Source organism: Dermochelys coriacea, chromosome 17 (assembly GCF_009764565.3).
Source record: "Dermochelys coriacea isolate rDerCor1 chromosome 17, rDerCor1.pri.v4, whole genome shotgun sequence".
Taxonomy (NCBI): Eukaryota; Metazoa; Chordata; order Testudines; family Dermochelyidae; genus Dermochelys; species Dermochelys coriacea.
The window spans coordinates 6901046-6923839 of NC_050084.1; the positions used below are offsets into that span (position 1 = coordinate 6901046).

The 22794-nt window shown below is 37.6% G+C and overlaps 1 protein-coding gene across 12 annotated transcripts in view; it reads left to right on the plus strand.

Annotated features, from left to right (window-relative positions):
- Positions 1-22794, plus strand: part of USP32 (ubiquitin specific peptidase 32) — a 152215-nt gene that overhangs the window by 110899 nt on the left and 18522 nt on the right. For 4 of the 12 annotated variants that reach the window (XM_038375649.2, XM_043499259.1, XM_043499260.1 and 1 more), the window contains 13 exons: positions 853-1045; positions 2831-3006; positions 3839-3979; positions 7347-7464; positions 9957-10111; positions 12506-12587; positions 15331-15405; positions 16144-16282; positions 17235-17340; positions 18266-18439; positions 20147-20321; positions 21096-21247; positions 21835-21946. In XM_038375649.2, coding sequence (XP_038231577.1) covers positions 853-1045; positions 2831-3006; positions 3839-3979; positions 7347-7464; positions 9957-10111; positions 12506-12587; positions 15331-15405; positions 16144-16282; positions 17235-17340; positions 18266-18439; positions 20147-20321; positions 21096-21247; positions 21835-21946 — 1798 coding nt within the window. Of the gene's footprint in view, positions 1-852; positions 1046-2830; positions 3007-3838; positions 3980-7346; positions 7507-9956; positions 10112-12505; positions 12588-15330; positions 15406-16143; positions 16283-17234; positions 17341-18265; positions 18440-20146; positions 20322-21095; positions 21248-21834; positions 21947-22794 lie in introns of all 12 variants that reach the window. The other 8 variants (XM_038375648.2, XM_043499257.1, XM_043499258.1 and 5 more) reach the window with 3 other exon arrangements.

Below are 22794 nucleotides of genomic sequence, written 5' to 3' on the forward strand. Positions count from 1 at the left end.
GCTTTTTCCCAACCTCTTGTGATATTAAAGTATAATTGAAATTATTAAAATCTGAACTGAACCTTCAAAATGGAAAACATCTAAAGACAGCAGTGGTTAGGAAGCTCACCTGAGATGGGGACAAGCTTGGATTCAAACAGAGTAAGAACTTGAACCTGGGTTTCCCACATCCCAGATGCATGTCTTAATCCCTGAGTTATGGCCGGTCTCTCCTTTTTTTAGAAAACTTTGAAAGGTTTATGTTGTGTCCCAGTGTGGAACAGGAAAATGTATTCACCTCGAAAACATTGACAGGAAAAGAAAATAGTTTCCTGCCCAGCTGTAGGTGTGAAGAAAGTATGCATAACTCATGCCATGCCTGCTTAGCCCAATGGAGTTAGCTGTTCACTTTCAGAAGCCCTACGTTTATTCACAGACTTAATTGAAGTTAATTTTTCATTGCTGTTCAGAGCTTAACGATCCAAGCCCCCCAACTCCTCCAATAGAGATGACTTCTACAACCAATTATCAATTAGATGATGTTAAAATGTTTATAGCAGATAACTGTAGCTGCTTATAAGCATGCCATTTCCAGGTTCTTAGACAGAACAAAGTAATCTTATCTGTTTTATAGTTGTCTGTAACGTGTATCAGTATAGTATATAAATACTTATTCCGGTGATTTGGATGGGGAATAGCTCTGTTATCCTCATGGTGTAAATGGGAAAATATCTTTTTATAGAGCATTTTGAAATCCTTAAAAGTAATGTTGGTACAATGTATGAGGTGTATTAACTCTGTACATGAGTGATTTTGAATTTCCAGTTTTATGTTGGCCAATAGTTCACCTTTCTCTTTATCTAACAATTATAGGATGCTAACCCTGTTGTGATAGAACCTTCATCTGTCTTGAGTGGAGGTAAGAATTCAGTCGTTGCTGCTGCAATCCATACATCAGAACAGAGAGAAGACAAAACAGGAGGTCTAAATTACTTTTCTGTCACAGAAGAAAAGTTTTCAGATAATATTTCTACTGCATCAGAAGCCTCAGAGACTACTACCAGCAGTAAGCATAAAATCTTGTTCGCATAGAGGTTTAATCTAGGATGGGTCTTGAGGGATCTGAATATTACATGGGTTCCTCTGGACTAAAAGGTAGCAAGATTGAAATTAAAAAAAATGAGCTGCGTATGCACTCTTGGTGTCATGCACTGTTGGAGTCATAGTGCATTTGAGTCTGGCTGGTAGGTAAAAGAGGACAGGATTACTTAAATAACACATTTCTCCCTATATGCTGTTAATTATTCTCAACATAGTTTTCATCATCATCCCATCATTGTAATTTTCCAAAATAATGTTTTCCGTTTCCCATAAAGTTCTGTCTGTCATCATGCAATGATCTGACCTCAGATCACTTTCCCTGTGAAGGGGAAAGGTGCAGAAAAAGACTGAGGCATTAAAAATATAGGACAATACATGTCTTAATTTTAGGTTCAGTAGGAACTGAAATAATTTAAGTTACAAAAGTCCCTGTCGTAATATCATAACAATACCTCTCCCAGCTAAAGTACAAGTCTCCAGAGTTAGGATAAGCCTTTGTCTATCTTGAACAAAATCTTTTCAGACTAGTGCAACCCTGTGCCATCTCCCAAGCCAAACTGACTCTTTAAAAGCCCAGGCAAGCAGTATACCTCAACTCCTCCCCCCCCCCACTCCTTTACTTCAGCCAATCGAACAATCTCTCAAAGTGATGCTCTACTCTTGCTTTTTTAGGGGCCATCTCAGAGTAACCTATTGTCCTCTTCTTTCTCCCCACTTCAGTGTTACCAATCCAGCTGCAGAAAAAATTCTGCCATCTTGTTGTTAGCAAAATCTTGACAGAATTTGAGACAGATTTTCTTTCTTTAAAGCTAACTGACTTTTATTTGCAAAAAGAACAGGAGTACTTGTGGCACCTTAGAGACTAACAAATGTATTTGAGCATAAGCTTTCATGGGCTACAGTCCACTTCATCAGATGCATAGAATGGAACATAGAATAAGAAGATGTATATACATACAGAGAACATGAAAAGGTGGAAGTTGCCATACCAACTCTAAGAGGCTAATTCATTAAGATGAGCTATTATCAGCCGGAGAAAAAAAACTTTTGTAGAGATAATCAAGGTGGCCCATTTCAGACAGTTGACAAGAAGGTGTAAGGATACTTAACATGGGGAAATAGATTCAATTTTATTTGTTATTCAAGAATAGGATGGTTACATATACTGTATTCTCTGGACCAGAACAAGCTATCTTTTTTCCTCATGCTGGAGCCGCCCACAGCGGTATGTTTCACAGTTAATAAAGCCAACTGCTTGCTTGTGATTATGAGCCCAGAAGCCAGGCCTCATTATTTCTGGATTGCTTTATTCAGCCAATAGGTGGTTCTTTATGAAGATAGGCACTTGCCTTGTCTGGTGCCAAGAATATAACAGCATTACTGTGCATGTCTCTGTTCCTGTTACTCTTTATGAACAAGGATAAATTGTGAAATATAGATATCAGTTACCGTATACATAGCTAGGTAACAGCATACTGTGCCCAGAAACTGGTATTTGTATACCCAAATATTAATTTGGGAATACAGTTATCTTACACTCATGTCCCCATTTTCAGATGCAGATGCATGTTTTGTGCTCTGTTATCTGGATTCATTTATATATCTTTGGTGCAATTCAAATACTATTTGAGGGGAAACTTTCCCCACGATCTTAACACAGAAGTTTATCCTTATTTTCTAATTGATGTGCTCATGTTTATGGGATGTAACTTAAACTAAAATTGAGAAACGTTACTCATTTCTTCTACAGGTTTTCTTTACTCTAGCACTCCAGCAGCCGATATGTGTTTTGCTAGGCAGCATAACACTTCCGACAATAATAATCAGTGTTTGCTTGGATCCAGTGGAAATATATTGCTACAACTTAATCCACAAAGACCAGGAGCTATTGATAACCAACCACTTGTAACACAAGAACCAGTGAAGGTAAATATGACTGACCTATGGAAATTCAGGAAAAAGTTTGATAAATCTTTATCCCAATTTTCTAGCTGTAAAAACTTAATTTATTATTTAGATAATCAGGCAACAGGACAAAACTAGTGCTCAATTGTCACTTAATTTCTAGTTTAATATTTTTTGGCACAATTTTGTTAGCCACAAAACAAAAAATTGAGTATTATCTACCATTTGCAGTGTAGTAATCAGTGTTCTGACTTTTACTACAGAAATTATTTTGCTTTTTATTTAAAAGGCCACTGTGAAGTAGTTTCCAGGAGGAAAAAGTTACAGCTGTGTTTAAATGGCTTTCCAAAATATAGTAAAACAGGTAGAAATATTTTCATGAAAATAACATTTTAAAAATTATATTGAAAACACTTTTGTATTTAAACATGTCCTTGCAGCATTATCAACCCGAACATAATGCTGTTGTACTTGTGCACATGAACCAGAAAGTACAGATTGAGTATAAATTGAAAATGTAACTGACCAGTCTAGTTTCACTGTTCAGGTTGGATGAATGCAAACAGTTAACAGTATAAATGTTTAAACATTAATAATAACCTGATGGTGGTAGTAAGGAAATGGGGGAAAATAGGAATTTTATCTTGTCCCTTTTAGAGAAGTATTTAATAGTAAAAATTAAATATAATTGTTACATTAAATACTTTCTTCCAGTATGAAAGACAGGTGGTAATTGCCACTTGTTAGCATATTTAAATAATTAAAACGTTCTAATATTCATGAGCTGAAATCTTTGCAGCTGTGGGTTATTTTCTCCATTTAAGACCTGTCACCACCCTTTTTTTGTTTGAAGGCTGCATCATTAACACTGGAAGGCGGACGATTAAAACGATCTCCACATCTGGTTGAAGGGAGGGATTATAAAATGGTACCAGAACCAGTATGGAGAGCCCTTTACCACTGGTATGGGGCAAACCTGGCATTACCTAGACCAGTAAGTAATGAATATAGCCTATGTTTATTTGGAACAGACTCTGAAGTCATGTATGCTAACAATACTTTCTATGCCTAAACATCCACTTGTCGATCTTCCCCTCTGGGGCAAGTCTCACAATATCAATTGGTTAACGAAAGGTTTCAGAGTTAATCTGAAGTTATTCCCTCTAGATTTTCTCTGCATTTCAACCTTGCTTCCGTCAGCCAATCTATGGCTATAATTATCTCTCCATAAGTTATTTCAGGGGGGTGTGAAATGGGAGATGGGTGTAAGCTGTTCTCACTCCAGAGGTCCACCTACCTTCTCTACTACAGTGATCCATGTTGTCTACAGTTAGGTCTCCTGGGGAAGTTTTATATTGCTGCAGCACCCAAAAAATCCTAATTGGAGTTAGGAGGCCCCACTGTGCTAGGCACTGTAAAATGCATGGGAACACATGGCCCCTGCCTTGAAGAATTTGTAATCCTTGTTAGCCATCCGATGCAAAAAAATACCTATTTTTTAGATAGTACCTGCCCCAAAGAACTACTGTTTTGTGTGTTAGAGTCTGACTCTGAATTCTCACGGGAGCCATTTGGTGCTGGGGCAATATTAAATAATGCTTCGTATTTTGAACAGATCCTGTACCCAGTTCACTCTCAGCTCTTTTATATTTCTTTTGTGCCAGGTTAACTGCTAACGTTGTAGAAGTTGCTTTATTCCATTAATGATTATTCTTACAGAACAATGATTGCCTAGTTCTTTTAAATGAACAACCACTGAAAATTTTACCTGTCCTAATTCTTCCTCTTCCTAATGTACAACCCCAGTCATTCTTCCATCAAGCCTGATAGCATAGCTGTTTCTCAGCAAAGACTTGATAGCGGAGGGCTGTAGTGAGCTTTCACATTACTTAGTCAGTTACCTTTACAAACATGCTATAGTATGATTATTAAGAAGCATTATAAATAATTAAACCTAAGATGCTCTTTCTCCAGATGAAAACAACAAAGTTTCTTTTATGAATTGGTGTCAAGATGAATCAGTGCTCATGGAATTCTTATTGCATATGTTCACTTGCTAACTTGCCATGAAAAGTTTGTGAGTAATGGGTCTCTTACTCGGCAAGGTGTTCCTGTTCTTTTTTTTTTAAATGTTTTCCAAATGTAATCTTAAACTGAGGGGAGGGTAAAGATGTATTTGTAAATATCAGTGGCATTTACAATATTCAAATAGGGCAGTTTCTAAACCATTTAAATTCTGCCTTTGTATCTTAAGGTCACTTTTACTTTCAAACGTAGATAGGGACAGGAAGGGACCTCCTGGGACCTCAAGTCCAGCCCCATGCTATCAAAAACTGCCTACTGTGGATAGAATTGAGTATAAATGGGCTATGTTGACATCTCTTGTCATCCTACTGAGTGATTTCTTAGCAATAGCTACACAGCCAGAGTATTTCTGAAACAGAGGTGAAGGGTGAGGATATTTACTGTTAAAATATACAATTGCCTCACAAGTCTCCCTTAGGTACTGCACAGTAATTGTATACAGCATTACAAAATGACTTAACAGGCCATACTGTTAGAGCGTTATTATGCAGTTTAATCATGGCATACATGAATTATTAATCCAAATGTATCAAAAACTAATTAAACAAGATCAAGAAAAATTAAGCGAGATTTATTAATTCGAAGGAATTTGAAACTTTCTTAAAATTCTGTTGACGTTGCAGGTTCCTTACGGTGATCTTTAAGTCACTTCTGGTCAGACACATGGGCTACACTTCTGTAGATCAATTTAAGGGGAAGGGTTTCAAAGCTGCGTGCTCAACTGTCAGTGAAACTAAAGCTAAAAGAATTGGAAAGGGCATTGTGTTGCTGTAGTTCCTCTTTTGTAGAAGGCATAAAATTGACACCATGCCCATGGAGTTAGAAGTTGTGCAAGAGCAGAGATGTGAACCTGTCTACTACCCAAATTCCATCATTCTGTGAGTTTCACATCTAAAATCTGCCCTCCCACTTCTGTTGGATGCACTGTTTGTCACTACTGATTCTGAACTCTTGCGTAAAATTGCTGTGCATTGCTTAACCGGTACTACGTTTTGCCACAGAGATGACTGTATTTCGTGGGTGACATGAATCCTGTGCAGCCCTAGAGCCTTAAAGTGGCACCTGTCCTTCAAGAAGCTTTCTTTTATAGGAACTCAGTATTGCTCACCCTGCTGGTCAGATAGAATCTTATAATTCAAGGACTGTATGTGTATAGTGTACAATTGATTTAGTAAACTTCATAGCGTTTGGGGGTCCATTTAGTTGAAAGCAACTACGTACAATAATCCTTAGTATTTTAAATGTTTTGTTTCTGACCAGATTTTTAAACTGTTTTCTTTCAGGATGTTTTTTTAAATACTCAGTGTTACGGCTGGTGAGAAGGGTTGGTTGTAAGAGTTTATACAGTTGTCTGATGATCTATAATGGTAGCAATTATTTTACAGTACAACCATACTGACTTGTGTTGTCCTCCTCGCACATGATCTCCATGGAAACAAACACCTCTCGTAGTTTAGAAAAGGCCTCAGCATTTTACACACAACACAAGCGAACATACTTGAGCAATGTTAGAAGAGATGTCTTCACAGTTTCAGGGTAACTACACCTGCACTCCCCCTCAGTGGTCGCTTGAGGACGCCCACTTAAAGGTTTCCAGCTCCCAGCCATCCCCTCTCTTGTTCAGAGACCCTCATTTCACTTCCTCCTGTCCAGGTGTTCTTTAAGGCTGCCTACGCTGTGATATCCCCAGCAAGCCAGAGTTTCTAAAAGGCCAGCATATGTGGTTTGCTCTCTCAAGAAGCTGTGATCAGTGTATTGATTGCAGTTACAAGTTAACACGCTGCTTGTAACCAAACACGTTTATTCTTAAGTTGAAAACATATTAAAACCATAAAAGAACCTACACACATTCTAAAAAGCTTCAGCAGAGGTCACCCCCAACTCTAATCTCAGGCTCTGGTTGGTGACAGTTCTTCAAAACCGACAACTGGATTTTTCAAGTTCATAACTGTCTCAGATTCAGAACCAGAACCCAGGCTGGTCAGTTCACTTGTTTCTTTGTATCGCTTAAGCCTTAGATCTCATCTGTAGGAAACTGGTAATCAGCAGACAGTGACCCAGTTCTCAGGGAGTAGCTTCCAAAGGCTGGGTTTTTGCATTAACCTCCCCAGGAAATTAACTGAAGACATATTGTCCCAAAAGTCCATTCTTATCTGATACGTTTTCAGTATGGTACTTTGATCTCCCAGGCCTCTGCCCCCTACAAAGGTTCATTTTAGACTTCCTGAAGACTCAGAAGGGAAGTCTCTGAAATTTTCTTTAAATGTCTTCACTAGGTGATCAGAAACAGCAAAACTGGCGTCGCTGAGCTAGAGTTATTTCCTCGCTATCTGCTCTTTCTGAGACAGCAACCTGCCACTCGAACACAGCAATCAAACATCTGGGTGAATATGGGTATGATGAGCCTGAGAATGTTTCCCCATCATTTACCTAGAGGTAACGTAAGAATGCAGCAAGAACACAACTGCGCAGTTTCTAAAAAAGCGAGACCCAGGTCAATAAAAGCTTGCTGCCACTGTGCTTATACATCTTTTAATCGATTGTAAAGCAGAATGAGTGATTGGTAAAACTTTAAAGAGCTTTTATCAAGATCTTGTACAAAGGAGAGTAGGGGCATTTTCAGTTTTTAAGTGAGTTGACTTGCGTAGTTATTAAACACATTTCAGATTGGTGATGTGAGAGTGAGGAAATGAGCACTGCTTAAAACAAATAGGTGGGGAAGACCATCTTATTTTCCTCGTCTGCAGTCTGTGTAGTTATAGAATATTTATATCTGAATTTATTTTAGGTAGTCCCCTAACATACAATACTACATTGTAATAAATCAGCGGTGTTCATCCAGCTGCTGGTTCACACTTAACAGTGAATTATGAGTGGTTCTGAGTTAACCAGGTAATTAGTCTCTAATACACATATTTAATACTTGATAAGAAGTGATAGGTCAAGTGAAATATGAAGTCTTTTACTTGATGCAATTTGCAAACAAAGGCTGCATTTGTGCAAGTGGATGAAAATACAGGTAAGATTAGTGGAAAATCTAGACTTCAGCTAACACCCCATAATTGCAGTCTCTCTTCTCATTTTAAGATTACACTGGTCCTGGACCCTAAGTGTGTAGCCTTTAGTTTCATAATATTTTACAGACAGGTTGAGAAGGCATTATAGAGGTCTGATTTTCAATTATCAGGTTTGTATAAGCAATTGCATACCTAACTCCTACAATTTGTGTCCGAGCAAATCTCCAGTGTTGGCATGCCGTGTGGCAGGAGATGCACAAATTGAGATTTGCATACACGTGTATTAGTGCATGTCCAAGTGCCAGCAGAACTGATCACTGGAAATCAGAACCTGGAAGGACATTGACCTTTTAGTCAGTGTCTATTTAAAACTCATGCAGATGCTCGATTTTTCACTGCTTTGACAAATTCTGTAAAATACGGTAATATTACAATCCCAAAATTATTGTATCATTAGTGGCTGCCTGCTTGATCAAGTTGCGCTATAGAAACCGCCTAGTACCCAAAAACATTTACTACTTAATTTTATATAATGGAAACCGCTTTGTTTGGTACCTAAACATTTCTAATTCAAATACATCGGTTCTTCTGATATGCCAAATTTAATCTTGATTTGGAATTATTTTGCTCTGCACTAATTATTTGTTGAATCAAATATTAATCTTTGAATTTTTTCAAATATGCTTTCTTGCTGTAATCTTACAACTAATCCTCTCATCTTTAATTGCAGAAAATGCTTTTTTGTGTTTAAAAAACTGTAGTCCTTTGCTTGGTATTTTAAGGTAAAACAGATGCTTTGCTGATTTATAAAATGATTGTGATTTAATTTTGCTCTTCAGTGCCATAGCATGTAGTGTCATTCCATATCATAATGCTGTATGTTGGGTTCTTTTAATCTTTTTACAACTGAACTGTAACTATACTGCTCCTTCAGTTTATTTAAAGTAATACAGCTGTTCAGTCAGGGTGTGTACTGAAGGAAAAATGTTTTAATTTTAAACTGAAAAAGCCCCAGAAAAATAAAAAAAAGGTCACGTTGGTCTCATTTTTTCAAACCCGATATTTGCAAATACATTATCCGAAGATGAGCTACATGTATTGAATACTTCAAATAATGACATTTTTTACTTGACAAAGTCAGTTAGTTTTGCAGACATATCTGAGTGAATCTTGAGAAACTGTGTTGAATTCCTAGCCATCTTTCCAAAATGTGTTATGCAGCCCTTGTCTGTTAGAGAGTAATCCCTGTTCTGAAGCTTCCAGACTGATTTAATCTTCACAGATTCATCTCCATAGAAGAGGTGCAGTGAAATGCTGCTTCCCAGAAATGAACAGTGAAACTGATTTTTTTCACATTTTTCCTTTACATATAATATGCTTTCTAAGAGTAGGTTTCATGAAGGAATTTTTTTTAGTTGAATTAAAAAACAAAACAAAAAGTCTACCTCTTCCCTTCCATATCTTGTCTTCTAAAGAAACAGATCAGATCAGTTTTGCTACTTCATAGTATGGTGGTAATTTCTGTAGTATATTTTGTAAAAGTAATGAAGTCTTGCCAATAACAGCCTCTCTAGAATGCCGTGCTATTAGCAAGCAGGGAGGGAGGATTGCTGCTTATGGTAATTTTGGGTGGAAGTTAGCAAAGTTATACTGTGTGTTTTTGTGTGGCAAGTTGACCAAGGGTTAAGATTGCAATGTGGCCCATATTAACACCATAACGTAAGTAGCTCTGTGTACTCCTTTTTCACAAAATGCATTTATTTGAATGTGTATATTGTAGAATAACCTTATTAAACTCATCTGCCTGTTACTGTATGTACAGATGTGCGTTATGAACATCTTGGCCTTTTTCTTGTGATTGTGACACAGGGAATGTACCTTCTCCCAGTGCTCCTTTAAAACGAGTGTTGGCTTATACAGGCTGCTTTAGTCGGATGCAGACTATTAAAGAGATACATGAATATCTGTCCCAGAGGCTACGTATAAAAGAGGAAGATATGCGGCTGTGGTTATACAATAGTGAGGTAACTTAACCTTTTAAGGACTTTAAATGCTGTGTATATCTTCACTCTTCAGAAAACTGCTAAACACACAAATTCAGAGACGCATGTGCTGTAGCTACTATTTACACACTTTGGTCTGAAAATTTTGGCCCAGAATGGTTGTGACACTAAAGACTTTGACCTACCACCTGCATGTTAGTTTTCATATGTGCTCCCAGCTGTGAAATTGGAATCTTCGGATTTGCTTGGTGAAGAATGTGGCAAATTTTTCTTTGTAAGACTGATGTCAATTAACATGTATCCTGATTTTCTTTCTGATATAATTACAACTCAGCCCTCTTCTGTTGAATTTTTAGAGCTAATTTGTAGCATCATAACACCCACTTTAAAGATAGACTAAAAAATTTCCTTCAGGTGTGGCCTGTTACATGTAGGCTGTCAGTTTGAATATGTCAGCCATCCAGGAACCATTTTTTCTTCATATGTTTGCATTTTAAATTATTTTAATATACAAAGCATAATATACACAAGTGTCGATAGTAAAGGGAAATTAGTGCCTTGCAGAACGTTGCTGTTAGAATATGTCAGTGAAGAATTACAATAGTTAAGTGGTTCTCAAACTTTTGCACTGGTGACCCCTTTCACATAGCAAACCTCTGAGTGCGACCCCCCACGTATAAATTAAAAACATTTTTTTATATATATTTAACACCATTATAAATGCTGGAGGCAAAGCGGGTTCGGGGTTGAGGCTATCAGTTCACGACTCCCCATGTAATAGCCTTGTGACCCCTTGAGTGGTCCCAACCTGCAGTTTGAGAACCCCTGGAATAGTTGATGCAATGAGGAACATGGTTTGCCCTGATCTACAGTGTCTGCAAATTAATTTTAACCATCATGTCAGGGAACTCGATTCTTCACAGCTGTGTCCAAACATATTGAAGTTGTATAATGTAGAAAAGTTCACACTAGCCATTTGCACTAGAACTATGTCTCAAATGGACCTACTGTCACACACTACAATTGCTTTCATAGGAAGTGATGATAGATACGGAGATCCTCATGTAGCTATATGCTTCTGAGGAAGAGAAGAAACCATGACAGTCACCATAAGAAATATTGTCCTAGGAAATTAACAACTATGCCTAATAGTGTGTGTAGCATTTCTGCACTGATATATATTATTCTGATTGGAGAGAACTACCTTCTTTAGTTTTTGTGTAGTATTTGTCCATTAACTTAAAACTATGGAATAGGCAGAAGAATAGAATTGTTTCTTTGGCTAAAAGTGGCTATTTGTCGCTTGGTATCTCAAGTGAGTGTCTGAAAAAGGAATTATATGGGGGCTTATTGCCTGTTGCCACATTTCACATAGGAATCAAGCCAACCCAACATTTGGAGACTACCGTTAAAAAAGAGACTCCTTTTTTACTGAATAACATCCTAAATGTTTAATCTGCTTTTGTGGCTTTTCTACAGATTTCACTGGAAAAAATAAAAGCAGACCAAAGCCAATTGTACTTCATGCTGGTCCTATTCTGTAAATCACAGATAACTAGGGAAGATAAAAATGGAGGGGGGGTGTCAGAATTTAATAGATTAATATTTCTTTGCTTAAACGGCATAGTATAATAGTTCATATTCAAAAGAAAAAAGATTTTCCTAAATAAGAGACTGTATAAATCAATGCTGCCAGAGTGTATCCTTAGAATTTACCTACACACCCTGCGGGGAAAGCTGACAGGTGCCTGAGGGAAAGTCGACAGAGCATGTGGTTCAGACATCCCTTAGGGGAGGATCTATAAATGGAGATTCCCTATGTCCTAATAAGGAGGAGAGGATGGAAGATGATAAAACTTCTGAGACCACATACTGAAGTCAAATCAGCTGTAGGAAGCCAGTGAATTAGTGAATAGTTAATGTAGGGGAAGATTTTGAAAAGTGCTGAAAGGATTTAAGAGTACCAGTCCCATTCATGGTCAATGATGTTCTCTTAAATCCCATAGGCATTTGTGAAAAACACATTTGATTACAACTTGAAATTTGAAATAATTTACCTTAGCTAGATGTCGTCTTTTCCTGCTTTTGCTTTTTCATAGACAATGTTGTTTTTGCCCATGTCTCTTAAAACCTACTCTTGATTATGAATTGGCTAGTGTTTCATCCAATATGCCACTATCCTCATTATAAGGAAAAAAACGTACCTTTAAGTTTTATCTAAAAAGCCAGTGGATACTTTTGGAGATGCAAATAAGCAGCTCTGTTTAATTAACGTATACAAGTAGGGAGATGGTAACCAATGTATGTCCTGAAATGACTAATACTCTTTGAGTCCTGTTACTTTAAGATTAAAATTTTAAATAGCCTCTGAATTTTTTTAAAAACTAGAAATAAACAGTAATTTTTTCTTTGCAGAACTATCTTACTCTTCTGGACGATGAGGATCATATGTTAGAATACCTGAAAATCCAAGATGAGCAGCACTTAGTAATAGAAGGTATAAAAATGGATAATGAAAATTTATTAGTTTCTGCATTAAGATCAACAGATATATTTTAGACAAATATATAATTTTTCTATGTCAAACATACGCTGTGCTTTGGGAACAAAACGTATACATTCCTTATATAATTATTGGCTTACAAAGAAAATCTCAGGAACAGTCCACAATGCTTACAGTACTAATTAAGAGCAAACCAGCCTCTCCAACACCACCTCCTGAAAAAACACAGAAAAGCTTTTATTTACAAAGGTTTGCAAGAATGCACTCTGTGATACTTCAGCATATTTAGAAATCAGCAGATCATGAAATGGCACTGCATGTTTCAGTCCCTAATGGGTGAGGTTTTAAACTTTTGGGGGGCAGGCATCGTGTCGTCTTCTGCCTTTCAAAAGCACCTGGCACATTTTGAGTGTCAAGCTGTCTGTAGTGGCTCACAAACGTGTGTGCCAGACTCCGGGCTGACGGTTACAAACCAAGGCACAAACCCCAATTTTTAGATTTCACCTACCAAGTCTGAAGTGTGAGATCCACAAGCACTGTAACAACCTTAATATGGAGTCACAGATGGTCTCCTTGTGTACTCTGGTCTAACTTGCCACCCAGATGCCTGCCTTTGTGATAGATAGTCCCTTACACCAAAAATCAAAACAATATTCCAGTTACACCCAGTCTCAATGGACTAGTCACTTACCCCGGGTCAGTTGTACCTTAGATCTCTCACCAAAGATTGTAATCAATCCTGAAGTAAACTAACTAAAGATTTATGAACAAGAAAAAGGAAATGAGTTATTTACAAGATTAAAGCAGGTAAACATACACACAAAGGAGTTAGTCTTAGGTTTCAAAAGGTAATAGAAGCTACTGTAATATGCAAGCTCTAGATGTCCTTTAGCACTGACACAAGCTAGGCAGCTTGGGAAATCTCTTGCTTATGCTTAGAAATAATGCCTTCTTCAAATTCCAACCAGCCTGTGATGACCATTGCTTTTTGACAGGGATTTTCATTTCCCTTCCCCCACATTTCAAGCTGTGATGGGATGAGTGTTTGTGCATGTCCCCGCTTCATGGGTGTGGGGAGAGCAATCAACGGTCTTTTGTCCATTGATGTTCCACGATGATTTGCCTGATGTTCTTAGACCTTTTGTTGGGCAGGAGATGACACCTCTTGTTATTAATTAGTATTTCACACCTGGTAATGCTTCTGTCCTGACTGTGGGAGTTTCCAGTTTCTTAGCAAACACTTCTATAGTTACAGAGCAAACTCTTAAATATCACCTTATAACATGGGATACAAATACTATAAGTGAGATTAATGCATCCAGTGACTCTCAAGCATTTCATAAAGTCCAAACACTAAAAACATCTCTAAATCTAATTCCTGTTTTAACAATACTAACACACAGGTGAGCCAGACTGGTTTCTAGCTATGCGTTTTCAGTCTTTAATAAAGCCTTGGGGTGTTGGCAGAAGCTGGCACCTGGTCTGCCGGCATCACACTAATCACTACTGGAAACAGCAGTTATAAAGGAGTGGGCTTTTGTCAATGGCAGAAAGGTATATAGATTTGTGACCTTTCAGCTGATTTAATGCCAGACTTTTGAGCTTCCCCCTTACATTTGGGAACATATGAAGTACAAACTTAATCCACACTGCCATTGGCCTCAAGCCTTGCATTTGTACTGATTATAATGTCATAAAAATCTTTTAAAAAATAAACTTTTGAACAAAAATGATAGAGCTGTTACACTCACAAAACCACGTCTGGTTGTTACACTTTTTGGATATGTATACAGTGCAGATAACTCCTGGCTGGCCAGGCTCCTGGGGCTCAGGCAATGGGGCTGTTTCATTCTAGTGTAGACTTCCAAGCTCGGAGACTCTCCCACCTCACAGGGTCCTAGAGCTTGGCCTCCAGCCCAAGCCTGGAAGTCTACCCTGCAATTAAACAGCCCCTGAGCCCAAGTCAGCTGGCACAGGCCAGCTGCGGGTGTCTGATTACAGTGTAGACATACCCTCTATGCACGTTTAACTTACTTTTGGGTATGAATGTGGAGTTTTGTGGCTTAAAATTTGATGAATACTTGATGAATAAGTTACCAAATTAAATCTTTCTCTCTCCTTGAGGCATGGTTTCATGTCATAATTTCCCCTCATGCTGATATCTAAATACATTTGAATCTATTGTCCCTTTGTAATTAAAAGGTTTCAGAGTAGCAGCCATGTTAGTCTGGATCTGCAAAAAGAACAGGAGTACTTGTGGCACCGTAGAGACTAACAAATTTATTTGAGCATAAGCTTTCTTGGGCTACAGCCCATTTCACTGGATGCATCGGATGAAGTAGGCTATATCTTATGCTCTAATAAATTTGCTAGTCTCTAAGGTGCTACAAGTACCCCTGTTTTTTGTAACTAAAAGTTACCTTTCTGTTAAAGAGAAAAATATTGCATCTGGATCTATAATCAGTCTATCTAGTTATCTGATGCCATTTACAATATTAAGTCAATAAACCTTGAAAATTGGCTTTTACAATGGGAAAGAAATCTCAAGATTACCAATGGAGTCTTTATGTATGGTTAATAAAGTAAAATCAAAATTGAGAATGAATACTAACTTGAAATAATAAACCAATTTTTACACTTTAATAGACAGTTGGAAATGAATGAAATCATTTTAAGTACATGATCAGCTCTCTGGAGTAGGTAAAAATAAAACTTGTTTTACTGTGTTTCTTTCTAGTTCGAAACAAAGACATGAGCTGGCCAGAGGAGATGTCATTTATAGCAAACAGTAGTAAAATAGACAGACATAAAGGTAAGTGTTCAAGTGCAGTAACACAAGAATGATGGGGGGAGAGGGGGGACCCAATAAAATATTCTGGTTTATGGAACCATTTTGTTTTTAACATAAAGATTGAAAGTAGTGGTGCAGACATGTTACAACTATTTTACTTGTTTTGTTCTGTGTTGTAGATTTAGCTCCTGAAAGTGTTGGGGGGTTGAATTAAGAGGTAATCAAGTCCTGCAGCATTCAGCAAATTCTGAATACAGCTAAATTTGAAATTGGATTAACAGTTTTTGGAAAAATCAGTTGCTTCCTTTTCACCTCGTTTATAATCTAAGACTTGCATATTTCTGTGTATTACGTTTTTTTAAATTGAAGGAAGACTTCGGTGTTATTGAACAAGAATAACACAACAAAAAATGACACTGATGGTAATGCTGCTGCAGAATAGGAAAAACATTTATTTACTGATGCAGAAACAACATGGATTACACTGATTACCAGTACCTTTTCCGTGGTTTCTAATAGGGCTAATTCTAGCAAGTTGCCAGACACCCTCAATTTTTGTTGACTTCAATGAAAACTTAGGGCACTTATTATCTCAGAGGTCTGTTGTCTTCACATTAACTGACATCTTGTAATTGGGGGCAGGGTGAAGGAGGTTGTAATCGACGGTGAGATTTCACTAGAAGATTAATTTTTCTTCTATTGTATTTCTTATGTGTTTAAAATATATCATGTTAAATAACTGTACCTCTTTTCCCTCAGTTCCTACTGAAAAGGGTGCCACTGGATTAAGTAATCTGGGTAATACATGTTTCATGAATTCTAGTATCCAGTGCGTCAGTAACACACAACCTCTAACACGGTATTTCATCTCAGGAAAACATCTTTATGAACTCAACAGGTAATGATTATATGAGACCTTTGTCATTTAAATGTTTTAACCTTTTAAAATTCTTTTTGCCTTCAAAAGTAGGCAGCATGACTGACTGTCCTTTCAATCACAATATTATAAGCACTCAACTTCCCAACAGGCCAGGGGTGCCATTTAGTATGGGCAGAGGGTGGGGGGACCTGCCCCTCCTTGAGTCCTTCACAATATTTGGGTGAAGTTCCCAGCAGGAGGGAAATGCTCCCCCTCCTTGCCCTGCTCCGCTGTGCTGCCCCCGCCCCCCTGCCATGGAGTCACCACTGGCAGCGCTGCTGAGGTCTGGGCACCTGCCTCCTGATCTGCTGCACAGAGCTGGGCGTGGGCTCATGTTGATGTGTCCTCCTCCCCCCAGCCATCATGTACCCGGGCAGGCAGAGTGCACCCTTTACCCTTGCCCCTACCCTGCAGAGCTGCCCCCACTGTGCCAGCTAGAGACTGAGTGCCTGGCTGGCCCCCACAACAGCAAACCCCCCACAGCAGCACACCCACACGCAGCCCCTACCTGCACTCTGAGCTACCCCCCTGACTGCATGCTGATCTATCCCCTGCCCCTAGCTATTCCTCTCCCTGCACCCTGAGCCACACCCCTCCTGGCACACAGCCCCTAGCTAACCCCTGCCTGCATCCTGAGCAGTTTTCAAATTTTTGAGCTGAGGCCCCTCCCCCCCCGTTATAATTTTTGGTTGAGCCCCTTTCCCCCTTCTCTGGGGGGGGGAAAAAACCTAGAGTTTTCAGGTGCCTAAGTAGCCCCTGGAATCGTGATGAAAGTTGCGCCCCACCCCCCCAATCTGAAATGGCACCCCAGTAACAGGCACTAGAATAGACATACCTAAAAAGGAAGACTTCTATTGCTGAATGAGATAAACCAATACTAGCTAGCCTGAAACACTTTGCACTTTCAATGAATATACTTTATGAATTCTAGGACAAATCCAATAGGAATGAAAGGACATATGGCCAAGTGCTATGGGGATTTGGTTCAGGAACTATGGAGTGGAACTCAAAAGAACATAGCTCCATTAAAACTACGGGTAAGGATTTAATGTGCCTTATTTATAGGTAGCAAAGTGGTGTGCAATTAAAAAAAAATTTACTGTCCAAAAAAATTAAATGTATTTTCCTTTTCTGCTTTTTGATGTTGTCTGTTGCATAATATTCTTGAAAAGTTTCCTTAATGATAGTTCAGCATGTTTAATGGTCATATTTGCTTTGAACTTAACCATTAAAACATTTCTTTACCACTTAATTCTGGCTCTGGTAAATACGGCCTTCAAAATTTTAGTCCATTCAACAAATATACTGCCTTCAGTGTTTCTGTATTGACAGCTTGAGAGAAGATTCATATTCACCCCTCTAAATTTTTCTTAGGTGTGCAGCTTAAGTGTCTGTGATGTAGGTAGTTATACCAGTAGTGAATTTTACTTGCAGTCTTTGGAGAAATAGAATCGAATAAATGTAGGACTGGAAGGGATTTTGAATATTTATTGTACCCGTTGGATACCCACCTAAAGGAATTTTAATTTAGAAATCTCTTATGAGATTAAATTACAATTTAGGTTGTCGCACAAGCACGTATAGGTGTGTCATGAATATGACACATGACGATGATCATTGTAATACCCTTTTTGTGGGTTATGTCATAATCCAGTGCAGAAGCTGTAGATTCAGAACAGTCACTAATGTTAATGGGAGTTCTGGCTTATGTGCACATCGGGCTGACAACACGGTCCTTTATTTCCCTTAATTAGAGATGAAAGACCTTTCACAACTCACAATTGGCCTTGCTCTGACCCTGGAAACTTATGTACTCATCTTTAACACTTAAAAATGTAGTTATTACACTGGTCACCATCATACATCTTCACTAGGTTAATTTGTTGTTATAAGTAAAGGTTTCTGTGATTTATTATCAAATAACTTCTTGGTTTTTACTCTTTTTTTCTTTTTTTTATATAGTGGACGATAGCAAAATATGCTCCAAGGTTTAATGGTTTCCAGCAGCAGGACTCGCAGGAGCTTCTGGCTTTTCTTCTGGATGGTCTTCATGAGGATCTGAACAGAGTTCATGATAAGCCATATGTAGAACTGAAAGATAGTGACGGTCGACCCGATTGGGAGGTAGCAGCAGAGGTGTGTCTGAACTGGAAGTTATTGACACTAGGCCAGTAGAATCTGCACTGACACACAATTTTCTGACAGCACTCTAGAACCAGTGAAATAAAGATTTTTTTTTTTTAAAGCAATATTTAATCCAACTGAAATACAATATAGGATTCCTCCCAATACTTTTAGCAAGTGGTGATGATTTTATCTGTTAATTTCAGCAAGATCCATGCAAATATATGATCTCACTGAAGCACATTGTGTGAATGTTTGTAGACTCAATAGAACAGCAGGACAGTTAGATAATTTCTGAAATATTTTGCCTATGGCATAAAGAGTTTTACCTGCCCACCTCTGAGTGGGGTTAAAAGGAAATTTGTCGTGGATGCTTGCTGCCATAAAAGTTTAAAATAAATATTACATTGCAACGTAACATTATCTAACATTCCAAAAGTGTATTTTTGTAAACAATAATTCATTCCTAACCATGACCTTTGGATTGGTCATATTTATTGGCTTTCACTTTCTGGAGTCTGCGATATGCCCTCAGATTTCATGCAAGTTGAAATATATATGAAGCCAAGCACTCAAAAATGAAAGCCAGATTATATTCGTGGATTTTATGGTATTTCTGGTAGTTATACATGGTTTCTTAGTAGTTTGGTAAATACACCTGTTTTGGTGCTACTGGCTTTCTATCTTGTCAGTAAGGTTAAAGGTTACATTTTCCATTATAATACTGTTGTTGTGTTTTCTTTTGTTACATACTGGATCTGTACAGTGTTTACCTCTGAACATAGGATCGTATTTGGATCATTAGAAACTGTAAATGCTGGGAATAAATATTTTTGTAGGAAAGATCCTTAAATTCTAGCTATTGATCTCTGTCACGTGGATGCTGAGTAAAAGTGAATGAGACTCTCCCCTTTTTTCTTAACTTGCCAGACTTTCTTGATGTTATGTAGGTACACGATGTGTTATGTGTATCCGTAGAAACATAGATGCATTTTAAAAGGATGTTTTGGACTGGATTCAAGCAGGCTTTCCATTATTTTACTGGTATTTCATCTCTTAAATTGCGTTAATAGAAAACTGACTTTGTACAAATGTCACCTTTCTGTTCAGCTAGTCTTCTCCCTTTGTGTCTGAACCTTCTCTCTTTGTCTTACACAGATTTTTTTACTTTTGTAGATCTGTGGAAGAGCAAGCTGGATTCTATTCTGCCTCATACCTTTAAAAAGAATTGATCACTAAATTGAAATAGCGGAATATTTATTATCAGTGACAGATGATAATAGTGGCAGAATAAATACAGCTTGAATTTTTCATAGATTACATTGTATTTGAAGGCAGCTAGAAAAATCACCGTTACTGGTAAAAGGAGTAAATTTGACCTAAAAATTATGAGGAGAACATAAATGTGGAACCTCACAATGTCATCTTAAGGAAGTCATTTTTTCAGAAGCAATGTATAGCAATACTTGAAAAGATACCCAGGGATTGTGCCGAGAGCTACTTAAAGAAGCTGTAACCCTGTCCTAAATCACAAATGTTTTTCTAATGCTGAAACTAAATTGTTTCCTGCTTGTTTATAACACTGGTCAAATAACTTATAGTACAGCATATATTAGCACCATATTTTTATAAATATCTTGGAATCTTGTAACACACTTCCCCCTACCAAGTCCAAGCAATTGTGCTACATTTCTAACTTACTTTACACTTTTGTTTCAGGCCTGGGAAAATCATCTGAGAAGAAACAGATCAATCGTAGTGGATTTGTTTCATGGGCAGTTAAGGTCCCAAGTAAAATGCAAAACATGTGGGCACATAAGTGTTCGATTTGACCCTTTTAATTTTTTATCCTTGCCTCTTCCAATGGATAGCTACATGCACTTAGAAATTACAGGTGGGTAGTCAGAATTTAAATCACTCTAGTCTTGCCTGTCATAAAACATACTCGCATTCCAGCAGTGATACAGAAGAGGTTTTCAATGCACAGTGGTAAGAGTCCTGTCTACACTGGCACTTAGCATTAATGCAGCTGGACCTTTCTTGGAATTGAGGTAAAATATTCTAGCATAAATGTGCCCTTTTACACTACTAAAATCTACCTAATTTCAGTGGGCTTCATTTACACTAGAACAAAAGAATGATTTAGCTATCAAATATTTACATAGCAGTGAGCATAGTTCAGGTGCTGCCATCTGTTTTGTCTCAACTAAAAGATTTGATGCCTAAAGTGTATAATTTTCAGAATTTGAGGCCTTCTAGACCGCTTTCAGGTCAGTAGCAATTTGATTATACAGATAGTTTTTGAGAGTCTGCCCAGTGCAGAATTCTACCATGATCTTCAAACCTTTTACTGAAGAAAAATAATTTTTCATGCTTGGATCTTAAGACATGGAAAAAAAAGACATAGTGTTTAAAAAACAAAAACAAACAAACAAAACCCCTTAACTGCTGCTCCCACACTTAAGCAGGTAATGAAGGTTCTCTTGTCCAGTATTAAGACATTCTTTTGTCTTTGAAATGCTAGAAAAGTGTCTGGTAGTAAATAAAAAGATTAAGTCTTAAAATGGAAGATACAATAGCTTTTTAATAAATGAGAAATGTGACCTGTATTATTCTCACAAAAACACTGCCATTTTTGCTGATTAAAGTGTGTTTCTTTCTCTTAAAGTAATTAAATTAGATGGTACCACCCCTGTTCGATATGGGCTCAGACTGAACATGGATGAAAAGTATACAGGTTTAAAAAAGCAGCTAAGTGAACTTTGTCGACTAAAACCAGAACAAATTCTTCTTGCAGAAGTACATAGCTCTAATATAAAGGTAACATGCTTTCATTGACACGAGCATCCTTTCAGTACTTAAAGTAATTACTGAAGCCTGTACAGCAACATATTAAAATTCCTTCACATCTTCAGCATAAGATCTTGTCTACATGAACATTGCACCAGTTTAAATAAAGATGTGATTTTTAAATCAATTTAGTTTAAATGGTGCGAGTCCATGTGAACGCTTTTATTTTGGTTTAAACCAGGGTTAATTTAGAATTGGTCTAAGCTGAATCCAAATAAACCAATCTTAAACCAGACCAAAGCAAAGTTATTTGCACCAGTTAAACTAAAGTGATTTCAAAATCACATTTTTAGGTAAAATGATACAACTTTCTCATTTTGACCGGGCCTAACTCAAAGACAAGCAGTGACATAATGTGTTTAAATGCTACCAAATATTTTAGGGTGGAAGCCTGATGAGAAATAATCTATGAATTCTAAATAAAATGTATATACTTTAAAGCCAAGTCTGCCATCACAAAATATTTTCAACAAATAAATGTATGCAGGATCACAGTGGAAAATACTAAATGCTGTTATATTATACTATTATTCCTTCTATTCTGTTTTTCTCTACAGAACTTTCCTCAAGACAACCAGAAGGTTCGGTTATCAGTGAGTGGGTTTTTGTGTGCATTTGAGATACCGGTCCCAGGATCCCCCACGTCAGCGTCTAGTCCTGTGCAAACAGGTAAAACAAAATTATTCATTTTCCTGTTTGTTTAAATTGGTCCAAGAGTATTGATCAGGTATAAATGGCGAGGTACAGAAAAAATCCAGCTTTATAATGGGGAAAGAGATGAGGCTAAAGAAAAAGAATGGTTTGGAGGAAGGGAAGAATATTTCATACACTCAATTGGATGGAACAGGAAATGTTTAAAAACCAAAACACTGTTACACGTTCTGGTTGCTGTTGCTAATTGTGTATTTATAATTAGATTTGCATCAATACTGGGACAATAATATCTGTGTTATGTATGGTTTCAGAGTAGCAGCCGTGTTAGTCTGTATTCGCAAAAAGAAAAGGAGTACTTGAGGCACCTTAGAGACTAACAAATTTATTTGAGCATAAGCTTTCGTGAGCTACAGCTCACTTCATCAGATGCATTTGGTGGAAAATACAGTGGGGAGATTTATATACACACACAGAGAACATGAAACAATGGGTTATGTATTTTATCCAAGGACTTTAGTACAGTTTATAAACATTGATTAAACTTCACAACATATCATCTTAAATTTACCCTTTTTAAAAGGAGCATAACGGAGGCACGGAGAAATGATTTGCTGAAGATCACCTAGTGAATCTTTGGCAAAGCTGGGAACAGAATCTGATGCATTCTTCTGTTCTGAGCAGTAGACACTGCTAACAGTGGGATATATATTGTGACTGGGACTGGCTACATCTGCTTCTCAAAGACTTAATTGTTTTTGAAGTGGTACTAAGGGATAGATGTGAATGTTTGTGTCTGTGGTCTGTGTACACTTTGGTTCAGTACATTCAGTAATTGACATGGGTCACTTCTGTATAAGATAGCA